The sequence below is a fragment of the Colias croceus genome, chromosome 15, assembly GCF_905220415.1.
Source record: "Colias croceus chromosome 15, ilColCroc2.1".
In the NCBI taxonomy this organism is placed as follows: Eukaryota; Metazoa; Arthropoda; class Insecta; order Lepidoptera; family Pieridae; genus Colias; species Colias croceus.
Genome location: NC_059551.1, coordinates 6,950,012 through 6,966,374, shown reverse-complemented (window position 1 = coordinate 6,966,374; position 16,363 = coordinate 6,950,012). Strand labels below are relative to the sequence as shown.

General features: G+C 33.6%; 4 protein-coding genes across 5 annotated transcripts; all 4 read left to right on the top strand.

Moving 5' to 3' along the window:
- The first annotated feature begins 618 nt into the window (after nucleotides 1–618).
- LOC123698071 (peptidyl-prolyl cis-trans isomerase sig-7) lies at nucleotides 619–2,939 on the top strand. Its single transcript, XM_045644666.1, has one exon. It carries the CDS (start codon nucleotides 739–741, stop codon nucleotides 2,626–2,628), a length of 1,890 nt encoding a protein of 629 aa, XP_045500622.1. The 5' UTR covers nucleotides 619–738; the 3' UTR covers nucleotides 2,629–2,939.
- A 3,520-nt stretch (nucleotides 2,940–6,459) lies between these two features.
- Nucleotides 6,460–9,023, top strand: LOC123698154 (putative neuropeptide precursor protein). 2 transcript variants are annotated; one of them, XM_045644754.1, is made up of 5 exons: nucleotides 6,460–6,709; nucleotides 7,233–7,358; nucleotides 7,443–7,680; nucleotides 7,756–7,908; nucleotides 8,012–9,023. In XM_045644754.1, the coding sequence occupies exons 1-5, from the start codon at nucleotides 6,631–6,633 to the stop codon at nucleotides 8,541–8,543; spliced, it is 1,128 nt and encodes a 375-aa protein (XP_045500710.1). In that variant the 5' UTR covers nucleotides 6,460–6,630; the 3' UTR covers nucleotides 8,544–9,023. The 2 variants fall into 2 exon arrangements, with proteins under 2 accessions (XP_045500710.1, XP_045500709.1); XM_045644753.1 differs by having other exon boundaries at nucleotides 7,218–7,358.
- A 395-nt stretch (nucleotides 9,024–9,418) lies between these two features.
- LOC123698225 lies at nucleotides 9,419–10,432 on the top strand. Its single transcript, XM_045644810.1, has 2 exons — nucleotides 9,419–9,565; nucleotides 9,877–10,432. The coding sequence occupies exons 1-2, from the start codon at nucleotides 9,438–9,440 to the stop codon at nucleotides 10,430–10,432; spliced, it is 684 nt and encodes a 227-aa protein (XP_045500766.1). The 5' UTR covers nucleotides 9,419–9,437.
- Nucleotides 10,433–11,371: 939 nt separating this feature from the next.
- Nucleotides 11,372–13,459, top strand: LOC123698224. Its single transcript, XM_045644809.1, has 6 exons — nucleotides 11,372–11,377; nucleotides 11,498–11,594; nucleotides 12,003–12,023; nucleotides 12,056–12,263; nucleotides 12,563–12,733; nucleotides 13,173–13,459. The coding sequence occupies exons 1-6, from the start codon at nucleotides 11,372–11,374 to the stop codon at nucleotides 13,198–13,200; spliced, it is 531 nt and encodes a 176-aa protein (XP_045500765.1). The 3' UTR covers nucleotides 13,201–13,459.
- Nucleotides 13,460–16,363: the final 2,904 nt, after the last annotated feature.

The window sequence follows — 16,363 nt, the reverse complement described above, 5'->3', positions numbered from 1 at the left end:
AAGGTAGGCAAAGATTTCGACGCTGCAGCTATTTCACCTTTTACCTAGAAAGTCGCATTTATTTTAAAAATTTATACAAGAAAAACTGAGTTCGGCAATTAAAAATGTTCAATATACCTACATACACACTGTATCCCAATTTGATAGATCATTGATGATTGATATAGGTATTTTGTTATTTTATCATTTATGTACCTTCATTAACAGGATTTAATATTTAAAAATATTATTGATTAGACATTAGCAGAAAATTATATTTCTACCTATAAGTACAGAAAAACCGCCAAAATCGTATTATCGTTTTAGTTTTTACAGACTTTTTTTTAAAATTCTTATTTTTTTTAACTGCCATCTAACGACTGAAATGAAATCTTCATCAACTTGCATACCATATCTTATACCGATATACTAAAGTTTTCTATAGAATCTACAGATGTCGCTGTATTTATGATACTTTGATGTTAAAATATTTTTGTATTATTATTTATTATTAATATTATCTTACTTTATCTGTACAATATAATTTTATTACAGCCTCATAAACATTTTTGATCGAAATTTTCAATATGGTAATCATTTATTTTGACATAACTTAATGCAGTGGACTGCAGACAAAAATGTCAAACCGTTGTCAAACATTCAAATAGGTTATATTTGAAGCTTTGTGATGTGTCTGATTTTTAAAACCTTTTGCAATAATTAAACGCTTTATGATTTACACATATAAAGTTAAAAATAATGGCAGTAGTAATAGAAACTACGCTCGGTGACATCACTGTGGATCTTTACTTAGATCAAAGACCTGTCACTTGTTTGAACTTTTTAAAACTATGCAAAATGAAATACTACAATTACAATCTATTTCATTCCATACGAAGTGGATTTATTGCTCAAACTGGTGATCCTACGGGAGAAGGATCTGGTGGAGAATCTATTTGGGGTATACTAGAAGGGCCTAGCAAAAGATTTTTTTCTGGAGAGAAAAGGCCTAAAATTCGTCACACAGAAGCTGGTTTGTTGTCCATGGTTTGTACTGACGATATGATGGTGGGCTCGCAATTTTTTTTCACTCTTGCCCCGGATCTGGACTCGTTAGACGGTACACATTGTGTGATTGGGGAAGTAACAGAAGGACATGAAGTTCTAGGAAAATTAAACGAAGTTATCTGCGATGAAGCTCATCGGCCATACCGTGATGTGCGTATTACACATACAGTTGTTCTAGAAGATCCCTTTAGTGATCCCCCTGGCTTGAGAGCACCATCCCGGTCTCCATCACCAAATCCTGAGCGACTAAAGGGTGGTAGAATTGCGCCAGATGAAGAAATTGATGAAACTGAAGGTAAAACTGCCGAAGAAATACAAGAAATGATAGAGGAGAAAGAAGCTAAAGCGAGAGCTACTATCCTTGAAATAGTTGGTGATTTACCCGATGCTGATATTGCGCCACCTGAAAATGTACTATTTGTTTGTAAGCTCAATCCTGTCACAACAGATGATGACTTGGAAATTATTTTTAGTCGCTTTGGAAAGATTGTAAGCTGTGAAGTTATTAGAGATAAGAAGACTGGTAACTCCTTACAATATGCCTTCATTGAGTTTGATAATAAAAAATCTTGTGAGGATGCTTATTTCAAAATGGACAATGTATTAATAGATGACCGAAGAATTCATGTGGACTTCTCACAATCAGTCTCAAAAATGAGGTGGTTAGGTAAAGGGAGAGGTGTTCAATATTTTAATGACGATCAATCAGAAGTATCTTTTGATAAAATAGAAAAATCGAATAGAACATCAAGTAGAGATACAAATAAAAATAGCCATAGAGAGCATAACACAAAGCATGAGGATAAGAAACATGAAAGAAATGAAAGTAGTTATAGGGATAGAAAAAATAGAGAAGATAGACACCAAAATAATAGGTCACAAAGAGATAGAAGTAGGAGTAGATCTAGGCAAAAAGATTCAAGATCTCATAGAAGTGAAAGAGAGGGTAAGAGACAAAGCAAAGACCGTGATAATGGTATCAGCAGAAAGTCTCATAGACACAGGAGTGAATACAATGGCACTGAAAGATCTCACAAATCTAACGCTTCCAACACTGAAAGAAGGAACAATGATTCCCCTCCAAGAAGAAGTGATAAAGAATCTTACGACAAACATGATCATAGTAAAGACCGCGATAAGAGAGACCAAAGCAAAAATGAAGAACGGAGAAGTGAAAATAGTGTATCTAGTAAAACTATAAAGAAACCTATTAATGAGGAACCTAAAACTCCATCCCCCATTTTAGATAGAAAAAAACATGAAAAGAACAGTAAATCAAAGAACAAGCAAGCAAAAGACAGTAAATCTAATAAAAAGAAACGAAAGGTATCTACATCATCCTCAGATAGTTCTACAGAAAGTAGCTCTAGTACAGAATCATCAAGTTCAAGTGATTCTGATAGAAAGAAAAAGAGAAGAAAAAAGAGGAAAGTATCCACATCCAGTAGTTCGAGTAGTTCTTCCAGTAGTTCAGAAAGTAGTAGCGATTCTTCATCATCTAGCTCTGATAGTGAAAGAGATAAGAAAAAACGTAAAAAGAAGGTTCATTCAAAAAAACCTACAAAGAAATCTAAAAAATAAATCAATTATTAAGTATTAGACTGGGTTGTTTCTATCTGTAATCATTAATCTTTAAACAAATACGTACAAATGGTACAAATTGTTCGCTTTTGATATAACAAAGTATAATAAATAAAATTTAATTAAAAATGATGTACTTTGTATTTTTATATACTTAATATTGAATGAACTACACTTCAATAATTAAAAATGCAATTGTTTTCCTTCGATATAAAATTGAACTCTAATTAAAATCAATTTCAATATTAGTTAAGACATGTTTCTTTAATTTATTTGTTTAAAAAAATATCACAATAAACCTTATTATTTAATCGTTTTTTTATTTATTTTTCCTTCATTAAATTCACAATAATTTTCCTGATAAATAATTAAACTTAACATAAATATGTATATTATAATATAGACTGTACATTACAAAACTTAATAACTTTGATACTTAAGTGGTAGTTACTAAAGAGGTTCAATGTTATATAATAACTAGCTGCTCCCCGCGGTTTCACCCCCGTGGCTCCGCTCCTGTTGATCGTAGCGTGGTGATATATAGCCTATAACCTTCCTCGATAAATGAGCTTTCTAACACCGAAAGAATTTTTTAAATCGGACGAGTAGTTACCGAGATTAGCGCATTCAAACAAACAAACTCTTCAGCTTTATAATATTAGTATAGATTATTGTTATATGTACATATATGAACTGATAGACCGACGTTGAAATTAAAATAATGCATATACCTACCTAGGCATGATTAAGCCTTTACAATTTACTACCAAATTTTGTAATTTTGTAACATACAGTTATTATCAGCCCATTATGTTCCCACTGAAAGGACATGGCCCTCCTGTGAGGGTGAGTGAAGTCTGTTTCAATACATCTGTTTCACTGATCGATTTTCTTTAGAGACAAGTAGGTGATCAGCCCTGTGTGTCCTACCAGACCGAGACATTTTTTTTTTCTTCGTCTCCAACGGGAATCGAACCCAGGACCCCTCGGAGCTAGGCTCACGCGTCAACCACTGTACCAAGGAGGAGTCCTGTGAGGGTACACCGTACAGGCCATCAAATCAAATGCAGGTTGGTAGAAGCATAGAATATAATATATTGTGTCGCGTCGCGTCCTCAAAACACACACATACATTACACGGATTGGAGCTTTTTAACCGACCTTCCCAAAAACGATGGAAATTCTCAATACGGCTGTTTTGTTTTTCCTCTGATGGACCGTATGTAAGTACAGTCGGTTTTTAACCGATTGGTCATTGTCATTAATTGGTGATGGAATTTTACCTTTTCCCAGAAACATCGGTGACCATTTTTCAACTGAGGGGAGTTCTCCATTCGACTAATCAATAATTATTTTTTTAGGTTTGTTACCTCAGCTCTTTTTTACTGGGTGAACCGATTTTGATGAATATTATTTTTTATTTCTTCGATCTGCCGGTTGATCCCAAGGGTTGATCAAACCATTTTTTTCTATCCATTTAATTTTTTTTCAGTTCTGACTATTCTATTAAAAAATAGGTAATTACTGAACCGATTGTGCCTGTGAGTGGCGGATACGAAATACGAATTCTCCGTTTTTCTTTCATAAGTAACGGTTGTAATTTATAACATCATTTTTTTCTAACATTAGTTACCTAAGTAGTTAATTAATTATTGTATGTAAAATATTTTCCGATATCCATAAACCAAACCTCTCCAATACATTAAAATGCTTATTTTAATTTATGGCTATGTTGATTTGATGCTTTAGGTACCCATGTGCCTACAAGGGTATGTACCATGTAGGTACCTAGTCCAATAGGTAGAATTAATAATTTTCGCTGTATATTGCTCTCTGATTTATCATTAGTGTCAGGATCTTCAACTTTGAATACGTTAGTACAACCATAATCACTGGGTAGGTATCTTCCACAAAAGCTTCGGATAAGTCACGTGGTGGTAAATAAAAATAATGTGTTGATGTTTGATACTCTCTGCCCATTCACCTCTACAATAACAGAGGTCCGTTAAGTTGTGAGAATTATTTTAAAGAAACAAAAAATATATTAACTACCTATTATACCTACCTATGTTATAGAATAAATTTTAGGTACCTGTTAGTTACCTGACTATCTAAAATAAAGTTAAAATATTTTAAATAACTATGTATTGGGTTTTTTATTTGTCCATTAGATACCTACCTATAGGTAATCAGCCATTTTAACTAGGTACGTTCCCAAGTCCCAAAGAACGACGGATTTCGTAGCATGTGAATTAAAAAAAGTTTTTCTTTGTAGGTAGTTAGGTAGATACTAGATACCTAAGTAGGTACGCATCTATCTATTGGTATTGTAGTCATACAAACTCTTCATTTGGAGTTTATAAATTTGTACTTTAAAATCCTAGGTGAAAGGAAGCTATAAACATATCAAAGTATCAAATGGTACCTAACCTGTTAACAGGACGTTGTTGACTCGGTCGCGAGAATCTATTAGCTCTCCAGTCTGCCTTTGTGCCTATTGTGCAAGTCATAAAGTATCTGAACAAGCAGATGATTGCCTTTAGCAACTTATTGAACGATATACAGCATGGATTGGTAGTAGAATGAAATCTGGGAGAATATATTTGTTAAATGAAAAAACATAACTAAAACCTGGAAACTTTTGGGATTAGCTACCTATTAGCTACACATGATAACTTGTTGGTAGGTACCTACGCTACCATTTATTATTGTCCCGTCACCCGTGTCCTTGCCAAGAATTCATTACGATTATACCTACATAGGTAACTTTTGTGAACCTATTATTTAATTTCTAACAGCGAAGATGTAACCTGTGTACGTTTCTGGATAAGAACTGAAACGACACTACATAATGCAAAGCTGCGTTTTCTTGCTGATAAATTCATAAAAAGTCTATAATTGATTAATGGTTATACTTATTACTCAACTATACCCATAGGAATATCTGTATGCAACAAAATGATACGAAAAAGTTTTAATCATGCATTATTTATAAACTAATAAGAATCTTATACCTACCTAAGTACTTATAGGTATGTAACACTATAAAGTGATAAAGGTACACAACATCGGCTATAAAAGAGAATTCTCATTGCAACTGCCCAAATTATTGACCCCGGAATCCCGATAGGAAAATTTTCCAGAAACAAATATAAAAACTGTAAATTAAAACGAAATAATGTTCAATGTATTGTAAGTAATAATTAATGGGCGTCTCGACTCTCGACGCTTCCATCTCATCTCTTTCCACCATTGCGATATTTCGTCGAAAGGTTTATTTATTAAAGTAGCTTTTGCTAGACGTCATAGGGTCAGGGAGGCATTCTTTTGAAATAAAAGTACCTAAGTAATAATAAAATATATCAATTTCATGGAAAAATTGATTTAGGTCTTTTTTAAATACTAAGTAATTCCGAGAAATGGAATTTGTTTAATAACTAATATGAAGAACATAGTTAATAGGTAGATATATATTTATTTATCTTTTGTCTAATGTCTTCCATCATATTGCAAAGGAATTTTATATTAATTATTATCGTAGGTATTCCTTAGGTACTACGTATATTGCAATGATACCTATATCGCTAAATTGAAATGTTAATTGACTTGATTTATTCGAGCCCCCAAAATATTTGAAAAGAAAATACCTACTTACTTACAATAAAATACTAGATATTGGAATATTATCTTCAAATCTATTAGCATCAAATTATTATTATCTAAACATGTAGAAGGCATTATCGATCTGAAATGCGTTTGAATAAGTGATAAGAAAGCTTAGATAAAAACTCCAGCCTGTGTTATGCAATATCTATGTAGATTACTCGTCGAAGCTATCAGTTCGTCCCTGCAGAGTTCACTGCGCATGTTCGCACAATATCGACATCGACGATAGCTTTTTCTCCAGTTGATGCTGGAACTCGTCGCTCGCCATCCGAAGACAGAAATTTCCTCCCTTGTGACCTAAATATTAATTAATAATTTATTATTTGAGTCGTGAATATGTTGGTAATTTCGCTGACCGCGTTTGTCGCGGTAATTCTTCTGAGCGATGCGCTACCAACGCCTTCTAATAACAAAGGTAGGGTAACTGTTATATTAATTTTCTATACTAGTATATATACCATTAAAATTATAGGTATTATCAATCAATTACCAATTAGAAAAAGGATTATAATGTTTTTTCTGTCTACATAATTTTCATAGTCTATCACTTTGTTTGTATCGATCAGCCGGCTCATATCCGCGCAGTTCTATTTTTAGCAACAGGTGTCCTGCGCGCTTCTAAGTTTTTCGTTCTGCCTCAACTATGACCTTTACAAGCCTTTCACTGAAAGTACTTTACAATAAAATTGAACTAAATAGGTACTTGCTCTTACATAAAATAGATTTGTCTAAATGAAATAACAAGCTATAACATAGTATACCTACAACAATAAGAATTTAGATATCTTCTTATATTATAAACTTATCAGCTTTACGATTAGACATTATTTTATGTATAAGTATTCATACATACATAACAATGTAATCATATACAGTTATTTTCGTTTAATTGAAATTTAATTAACTAATTAACCAATTTATAGTTTATTCATTATTAGAAAACGGTCCAATTGCTGAGCTACCCGAAAATTGGGACCAAACAAAAGACGACACTCAGTCATTATTTTTGAATAAGAGCGATAAAAATGATCTGGAACCATATCCACTCGCTCTCAGTGAGGAAGGTAAACACTTCACCATACAATTTTGACTTGCTTCCATAACCTTCTATTCAATATTAAGTTTGAATGACACGGCGACTATTTCAGGAAATCAAGAAGGATTTGAACAAGTAATTGATCAAAGATATGATTCGCCTCAATCAACAGGTGAACTGGATAATCTCATATTGAGACCAGAATTGTATGGAGAACCACCGGCCATAGAAGGGCTGTCTGCTGGATACGACGCGCGTCGCAGAAAGCGCGGCACAGGAACAAAAGTTGTAGGCGCTGGTACGGCAACGAAAGTAGCTACCAAATCTAATTCTGGGAAGAAAAATCTCAAGTAAGCGTTTTGAATGCACAAATTGAATTATATACCGGATTTTGGGAATAGATGTTAATCTGATTTTCATTTTAGGCAGCAGGAAAGTCTTTCACCTGTAGAAACTGTAGCAGAAGATTACGAAACCCATCGTCTTAAAAGGGGCAGCGGAAGCAAAGTTGGCGGTGCTGCGGCTTCTGCTAAAAATGTGGGTTCTAAGAATACTGGAGGCAACAAGAAGAATTTCCGGTAAGCAATTTAAATAAGTGTTATATCCTTGATCAAACGAATAATGACATATCTATACGTATTTCGTCTTACACACATATTCTAATTGTATTTTTGTACATAGGCCAATATCAGAACGCCGTAAACGCGACTCCGGTCTCAGCGCTGCTGATGTGCGTGCTCTACTCAACATGTGGGAAGCGCAAGAGCGCAGGAAACAAGAATGGAATGCAAACCACTGGACTCCTAATGGTTATTATGGTCACGTAAGCACGCTTGATGAAGAGCAGCCAGAAGTCGATGAAAATGGGGACGTATGGTATAATGAACCCGTTGTAATTGGAGCACGCGAAAGAGATTATCCTCGTCACTCTTATTTCTCTGAACAGAACCGAATGGCTTTGGCTCAAGGACTACCAGACTTGTACCAAGTGGATCCGAATGAAGTCGCTCGCCGATATGAGGAAGCCCGTCGCAAGAGAATGTATGCTAATAGAATGAAACGCTTCATGGTTGCACGTAAACGCTCTGATGGGATGATACATCAAAATAACTACAGACCTCGTGATGATCTCTATACTCTTGCTGAACTGCTGCGTTCATCGCCCCGTGTCCAAGAACAAGACCTTCCTGTGTACCGACGACTTATACTTTAAGCTGTTCTACATTGGGTATCCATTCGAAGGAAAATATCTGATCTTTACTGTCCTTTCCAAACTTTAAAATACAACATGTATGTGAGGGCTCCCCTATTCTTTATGATATCTATCTTTCGACTGGATATCAACACTTTTAGTTAGGATGGGCTATATCTCTGCATTTAATTATTCTGCTATATTTAGGATATAGTCAGTATTTTAGTTATAGATAAGTTTGTAAGCAGGTATTATAGCAGAATCGTTTTCAAATTTAAATTAAGATTGGCCTAATATTACAATATTTCAAACACGTACTTTCCCTACCTCAGTTACTTGCATATCCATTAATTTATGCATACGAAACAAAATACATTAAATTCCTCTAATATTTACACAAGCATCATTATTCGTGAAGTGTGACTTCACAAAAAGTCGAAGTCTAGTATTAGTCAATGTGTATATGTATACTTGCTGTATTAATATAGCATAATCTAATAATTGCTGTTTTATTTCAAAACCCTATATAGACACTGAAACTCAATAACTTTTTTAGTCAGTCTTTTAAGTGAAGTTTAAGTGTATTTAATATAGGTAAGAATAGTCAAGTCAGTTTTTTTAAAGACTATTGATTCGGAATGTGCTATCACCAACGATATAATATAGGTAATAGATAATCACCCAACTACCACCGAGAAGAATAGGCAAGGAACTCGATAATAAATCACACAATTTATCACATTAATATAAATTCATATTTTTCCGTTGTTGCTTTCTGTCTGTCGCAAGCAGAAAAATACGATAGTAAAAACTTTTCGCTACCTAGTTAAATATTTAAAATGGAAAAAACGAAGTATGTAAAACTCATGTCATTTTCATTAAGTTGAGCTTGACAATGTTATATTAAATGTTAATATGAATGAAAAACAAACACCTAATATAAGTAAAAGTTTTGAAGAAACACAAAGTAAGAATATAGTGACCACAGCTACAGCTTCTACGAGCCAACCAGAAGAAGATGTCCAATCCACGGCGAGGGCAACGTATGAACTATTTTTATGGTTATTTAGCTACAATAAGATGTTTCTATGTCGGTTAGGAAAAGATTTGTTTCGATCGCTTATCTACTTTTTCTATCCGGATCGAGCATTACCAAATCATATTGAGGAGCTGATAAAAACGCAAAGGAATTTACAGCTTCTTCGTGAACAACATGCAGCAGCTTATAGCAGATACAACATTATTAAAAAAACCTACTAGTTCGAGAAAACTCACAAAGACATAGATCAAAATTTTCACATGATGTAAAGTTCGATTATTATATAAAACACCTGTACCTATATGTTCTTTCCAGCGATAATGGATCTGAAATACAATGTTCTTCAAATAACATGCATGTAGAATCTACTCATATCGAAAGAGATCAGATGTTTGTTATTGTGGATTCAAGCTGCATAAGCAATCCAAGTTCAAGAGAATTATTAATAAATAGTATTCCACATTCAAGAGAAGTTGCAATACCAAAACATTACAATCGAAATGTGCTGCCCATTGGTATTCCATCAACCAGCAAAGATATAATCGAGCCATTTCATTCTGCATTTGTTGATATAGATTCTAGGGACGAATTACAAATGATTGAAATAAATCTACAAAGTGAAAACGAGTTACCTATTAAAATTGAGGATGAAGAAGACAACGACTCAATAGTAATAGCCTATTTAAAAAATAGAGATAGATTTGTAGAAAGAGATGGTTTATTAGTTTCTACAAAGAAAAAATCATCACTGCTTGACGATGTTCCAAAAATGGAAACTATTTTAGAGGATGAACAATTTGCTTCATTCGTAATTTCACACAACATTTCTAGTAATTCCCTTCAGCCTAAAAATAAAGACAAAGTGGAATAATATTTAGTTGCTATTTCAAAATGTCTACTGTTAACAGTTATGACGAATATTTCAATTATTGCATGTGTAATTAAATAAATAAATGCCCATTATATGAATTTTCTTTTCTTCTGTATTTTACCAAATAAAATTACCCTGTTATATTTACCTATATTTGTTTCAAATTGTCTTGTCTTTCTCAAGAGAGTAGGTAGTTTAATAACAATGACTTTAGTTTAACGTGATGTGTCATGAGACCCATAAGTATCTATTTAGTTTACAAGGTTTAACCTCCTGGGGCCTGCGGTCATATATATATTACATAAACAATAAAAAAATATTTCAACGCCATCTTTTGCGTATATGCGCGAATAATACCTCAAATCGATGTAGTGGTATGTCATCCACTATACTAAACGGTTTTTGGTTTTATAAGTGACAGTGATTTGAAGTATTCTCATTTCGAAGTTGACGGTGGCTGTGCGACGGCAAACACGTGGTCAGTAATCTTATATTTCTAGTGGAACCATTCGTATATTGCAGTATATCTTTGTATATCTAATGATAATAGATATTATTTCTGCAACTGCAATAGTTATTTTGTAAGATAAATCTAAAACTTGTGAAAAATATTAATGTTTTCTTTTATGTCATACTGGTAAGACATTTGGTCTCAATTCTTGCCAAATTGGTATTGGTTACTAGAGCCCCATGTATTACCTATATGACATTCTTTAGTTTATGTTACAGATTTTATTATAATTTCCAAGGATTATAAGATACTGAGATCTACCAACACCTGGATGAGTCAAATATTGACCTATATGATGGACCTATGGAGTTTCTTGCCGGTTCTTCTCCATAGATACTGCTTTCCGAATCGGTGGTAAATGTTAATACTGTTGTGACGATTCAAAATTGCTTTTAGAAGAAGTCTAATTGAATAAATAAATGTTTGAGATGAAGGTAATACCCCAAATGATACCGATGAAGCCGCCCAAATACCAGAACATGATTCTACTTCCATTCGTCCAATGAGTATGAGTCATTTCAGAACAGAATCGTCACTATGTATGTCATCTTCAGTTGTTGGCAGACCATCTCGGGGACGCACATGACGTGGACCAAGCTTATGGGGAGGCTGACCGAGAGGATGGATTAGAAATAAGACCTAGGGGTGGACGTGACAATATAAATACACCACCACGCCGGTGCAAAATACATGAACTGGTCGTTTCTCACCCTTAAAAATACCTATCTATGAACCAAGGTACAAAAAATAGACACAGAACAATGGATAGAATAATAACTATTTAGATTCAAGTTTAAAAATATATAATAACTAAAAAAACATGTAGTTTTTCTTCATTTTCATAAACTTATTACACTTGGAACTGGGACCCCCTGTAATATATACATGACATAAAGAAAATCCAAGTTTTCCACGAAAGATTTTTTTTACCATTTTTTTGAATATCTATAATTGCATTAGAACAGATACAGCTAATTTTTATTACAAAAGAAAGAGAAAAAAATCCTGGGTCTCAGGAGGTTAAAGTTTAAATAATTTAAAGTGACATCATCTCGATAGTACTTAGAGAAATAAAATTAGGTATCTTACTACAAATTTATAATCCAATTCAGAAATATCGGAGCATTCACTGGACTTACACATCCCATCCTATCCTGGATCTCCTAGATCAATAGACATTGGATCTAGCCATTCGTATGAATCAGAGCAGTATCATAATAATCCACAACTGAGGGAAGCAATCGAGTTCCTTCATGCCGACAAGGATTTACTAATTGCTGCTGAAACTGGCAATGATCAGCTTTTAGAGATTATTTTAAGGTGCTTTTGCTTTTTTTACTTTCGCTAAACTATTATTCCTTATTCTCTTCGCACAAAAGAAAATCTACGAACGAAACAAAGATCTGGATAATCGTTTAATGGGAATTCATGAGAAACGGCAGCATTCAAATTAAAAAAAAAAAACAAATTCGATAGGTAGGTATCATTTGAATTTTTACGTTATCGATAATGACTATAATGTTCCTAGTTAATTAACTTCGACCTCAGCAGGATTACTCAGTTCTTTTTGTTAAAATACCTCTATTAAAAGAAACATGTAAACGTTTTTAACGTTTCAGACGCACAGATACCCACATTCAGGAAATGGACCATTTGGGAAGAAATGCTCTTCATCTAGCTGTATGCTCTGGCAATATTCGAGCAGTTGAAATTCTGTTAAAGGCTGGAGTCAATCCAAACATTAAAGATAGTGTTGGTATGACACCGCTATCGCTGTGCTTAATGAGGAGGTGATGATTTTAAAATTTTAGTTCAAGACTCCAAGAAAAATACCATTTTGTGAATATTATTAGTTAACAAAATTTTAAAATTAAACACAGTATAAATACATATTTATAACAGTGTATACTTACCGTATTTTCTAACAATATAAGTAGGAACTTTTATTAATTCGTAGGTACCTACCCACTTACCTATGAAGTGTAGCTACTCAAAAGCGATCAATAATCACTAAAACGAATTCTCTCCAAATACAGCCCTTTATTAGCAGTGGCACAACTACTCTTTGATTATGGCGGCAAGATATTACCTCGTTCCAATCCAATGGACACTGGATTATTCATTCGTTAGTTTACAATAAAAATATATCTTTGTATATATATTATGTCCATTGGATTTTTAAATAATATTGTAATTATGGCGATATATTTCAACAAATAAAAATTTCAGAATTTGTAATGATGTCAACTCCGACTGAGGAAGAATCCAAAATATTGCGACTTCTTGTCGCTAAAGGTGCTCTCATAAATGACCCCAAGGCCCCTGGTGGTCGCCAAGCCTTACATTTTGCTGCCATGAATAATAATTGCACGCTTATAAAAATTCTTATGGATTTAGGAGCGTATTTATTTGCAACAAATCACCGAAATGAAACACCCAGAGAAGTTGCTGCTACCTTTGATTGTGTAGAAGCTTACAAATTATTAACTGAATTAGAGGATATCGATATAAACAGTCCTTCGACGCACTTTTTCAACTTGTGAATATGACAAGTTCGTTTGATGATGTAATAAATGTTTTAGCTTGTTAAAATGTTTATAATTTTGTTCAAATAAAATAAAATGTTACGTCCTTTTATACTTTTATACTGTAGTATAAAATATACAAAAGTGTTTTTTTTTTACTTGTCTCTTTTTCGGACGGAACGTTTTGATCGTATAGACTACAAGCCCGCATAGGAAAAAAATATGGGTCAATTGAACCACCAGGGGACATATCTAGAACGATAGAAGAGCATAAAATAATAAGATTCATCACTATGCCGTCACTTGTAAGCTGTCCAACTGAGTGCAGATGAGAATTCAAAAGTACAGGTAAGTAGACTCGGTAAATTTTGGTCATATATTTTTGTACGGCATTCTTAACCATCGATAGATCCATTAAAAATAATAAGAAACCGCTCAGTGCCGTACAAAAATGGTGGTCCACAAAGTCGGAATTTTTATTTGATTTCCGAGAGTTAGGGGGGGTAAATTTGGTCATTTGACCATGTACGGCATCTGTGTCATACTATTTCAATACTGCTTTTAATCCATTATTCCGCAACGCCGTACAAAAATCATAGGGACAAGGGGAAAAAATCGAGAGTTGCAATCCCCTCTCTTTCCCAACTCCAGGGGGTCATTTGACTAAGTACGGCTTCGGTTCCAAAACATTGTCTAGCACTCAAAAGTACTATTAAAAGCAATGCCGTCAAAAAATAATTGTTCTTTTAAATGTATACCAATAATCATCTTAATTTCATCGAATTCTTGATATAAAGAGCTGTAAGGTCATTTGACCCTGTACGGGAACTTTTTTTTTAACATGATATTGTAAAATTCAATTGTTGTATAGTATTGCCGTTCAAAAGAAACCGTTCTAAAAAAAGTTATAGAGAAATGCAAAAACAGAAATTTTGTAAAAGTTTAAACATCGTAGATTAATGAAATATAATAGTTTTCTACACTTAATTCGTTGTTTTAAATAGTATTAACATAGATAAATAATTAGGAAAAAACGATGCCGTACATTTTTGTGTTCGAACACGAACACGAACGCGAACATCAAACACGAACATCAAACTCGAACATCAAACACGAACATCAAACACGAACATCAAACACGAACACGAACATCAAACACGAACATCAAACTCAAACTCAAACAAACACAAACTCAAACAAACACAAACATAAACTCAAACAAACACAAACTCAAACTCAAACAAACTCAAACTCAAACAAACACAAACTCATACAAACACAAACTGAAACTCAAACTCAAATTCAAATACTAATTCTAATTCTAATTCTAATTCTAATTCTAATTCTAATTCTAATTCTAATTATAATTCTAATTCTAATTCTAATTCTAATTCTAATTCTAATTCTAATTCTAATTCTAATAATTCTAATTCTTATTCAAATTCGAATTCAAAAACGAACACAAACACGAACACGAACATCAAAAACGAACACGAAAATCAAACACGAATACGAACATCAAACACGAACACGAATATCAAACACGAACATGAACATCAAACACGAACATCAAACACGAACATGAACATCGAACACGAAGCGTTCACACCATCATTTTTCTTTTTGTCATTGCGTACTAAGACCCCTGTAGAACCGCCATCCTGTTACAAATGACTCGAAATTTTGTGTCAATATCTCCCGGTCTACTATGTCCCTTCTCGGGTATCAAAATATCTCCATACCAAATTTCATGCAAATTGCAAAAAGTAACAGACAGACAGACAGAGTTACTTTCGCATTTATAATATTAAGTATGGATTCTCCAGGGACGGCGATATATTTTTTGTCTAGAAATATAGACAGAGAGGTTGGTGAACTTAGTTGGTGAAATATTTAATCCCACAGGAATTTCCTTTCTCCGCGCAAGAAATATACATAATAAACATTTAAAAATGAACATTTAAAACTATAAAAATAACTGCGTTAAAAACAAACGACTTCGTCCATACAAGCTTTTCTTTTCGAAATTATTTTATCTTTCGATTTTGATAAGTCTCGACGGCGCCGTCGAATTACACCATTTAGCTACCTCGCCTCCACAACTTAACAATAATAAAAAAAAATTGGTTGTCTGTAAAGTCCTTGGTAAAGTCGGTATTAATGACGCTTGCTGACGATAGTTGAACGTGACAACAGATATACATCCTTCCCAAGAAGCTTATATTATCTAAGACACTGGAGATTGCACTATGAACGTTGACAAGTCACGGGAAAGTATGACCTTGAATGACGCCTGGTTGTTCCTTCATCCCTTTCACACCAACTTGCCAAGTTAGGTGTGAAAGGGACAAAAAACAACCAGGCGTCATTCAAGGTCATACTTTCCCGTGACTTGTCAACGTTCATAGTGCAATCTCCAGTGTATTAGATATAAGCTTCTTGATCCTTCCCAAGAAGCTTATATCTAATACACTGGAGATTTCGGTATGAACATTGACGTGTAACAAGAAAATATTGCCCAGTTCATGTTTTTTATCACTTTCACACCTAACTTGGTATTGCCACTGTTAATACGAAGTTTTCCCAAGGCTACTATGTATGCTGTAATATTCTGTGCAAAAGGTTAGTTTTTGTACATGAGTTTGTTGATAAATTGCCAACAACGTCATTCAGAAGCATTGTTGGATGAGACAATTATTATTTATGCTAAATAAACTAAGTATCTGAACCAATTATTAAAAAGCGATACTCCCTGATTATGGGTAGTCACCATAATAAAATTGTAGCAACTCTCACTTTGTCAATATGGCATGTGTGTCAAAAAAATTGCGTCGCTTCGAATATTTAAGTTAATATTGTTGCTTATTTAATGAATATTTTCCGAATATAAAGAAT

Coding starts and splice junctions, on each gene's coding strand:
- LOC123698071 (XM_045644666.1), top strand. CDS start 739: ATGGCAGTAGTAATAGAAACTACGCTCGGTGACATCACTGTGGATCTT.
- LOC123698154 (XM_045644753.1), top strand. CDS start 6,631: ATGTTGGTAATTTCGCTGACCGCGTTTGTCGCGGTAATTCTTCTGAGC. Junction 7,681..7,755: donor TCTGGGAAGAAAAATCTCAA/GTAAGCGTTTTG, acceptor TTTTCATTTTAG/GCAGCAGGAAAGTCTTTCAC. Junction 7,909..8,011: donor GGCAACAAGAAGAATTTCCG/GTAAGCAATTTA, acceptor TTTTGTACATAG/GCCAATATCAGAACGCCGTA.
- LOC123698225 (XM_045644810.1), top strand. CDS start 9,438: ATGAATGAAAAACAAACACCTAATATAAGTAAAAGTTTTGAAGAAACA. Junction 9,566..9,876: donor CAATCCACGGCGAGGGCAAC/GTATGAACTATT, acceptor TGTTCTTTCCAG/CGATAATGGATCTGAAATAC.
- LOC123698224 (XM_045644809.1), top strand. Junction 11,595..12,002: donor AATAAGACCTAGGGGTGGAC/GTGACAATATAA, acceptor TCATCTCGATAG/TACTTAGAGAAATAAAATTA. Junction 12,734..13,172: donor TCGCTGTGCTTAATGAGGAG/GTGATGATTTTA, acceptor TAAAAATTTCAG/AATTTGTAATGATGTCAACT.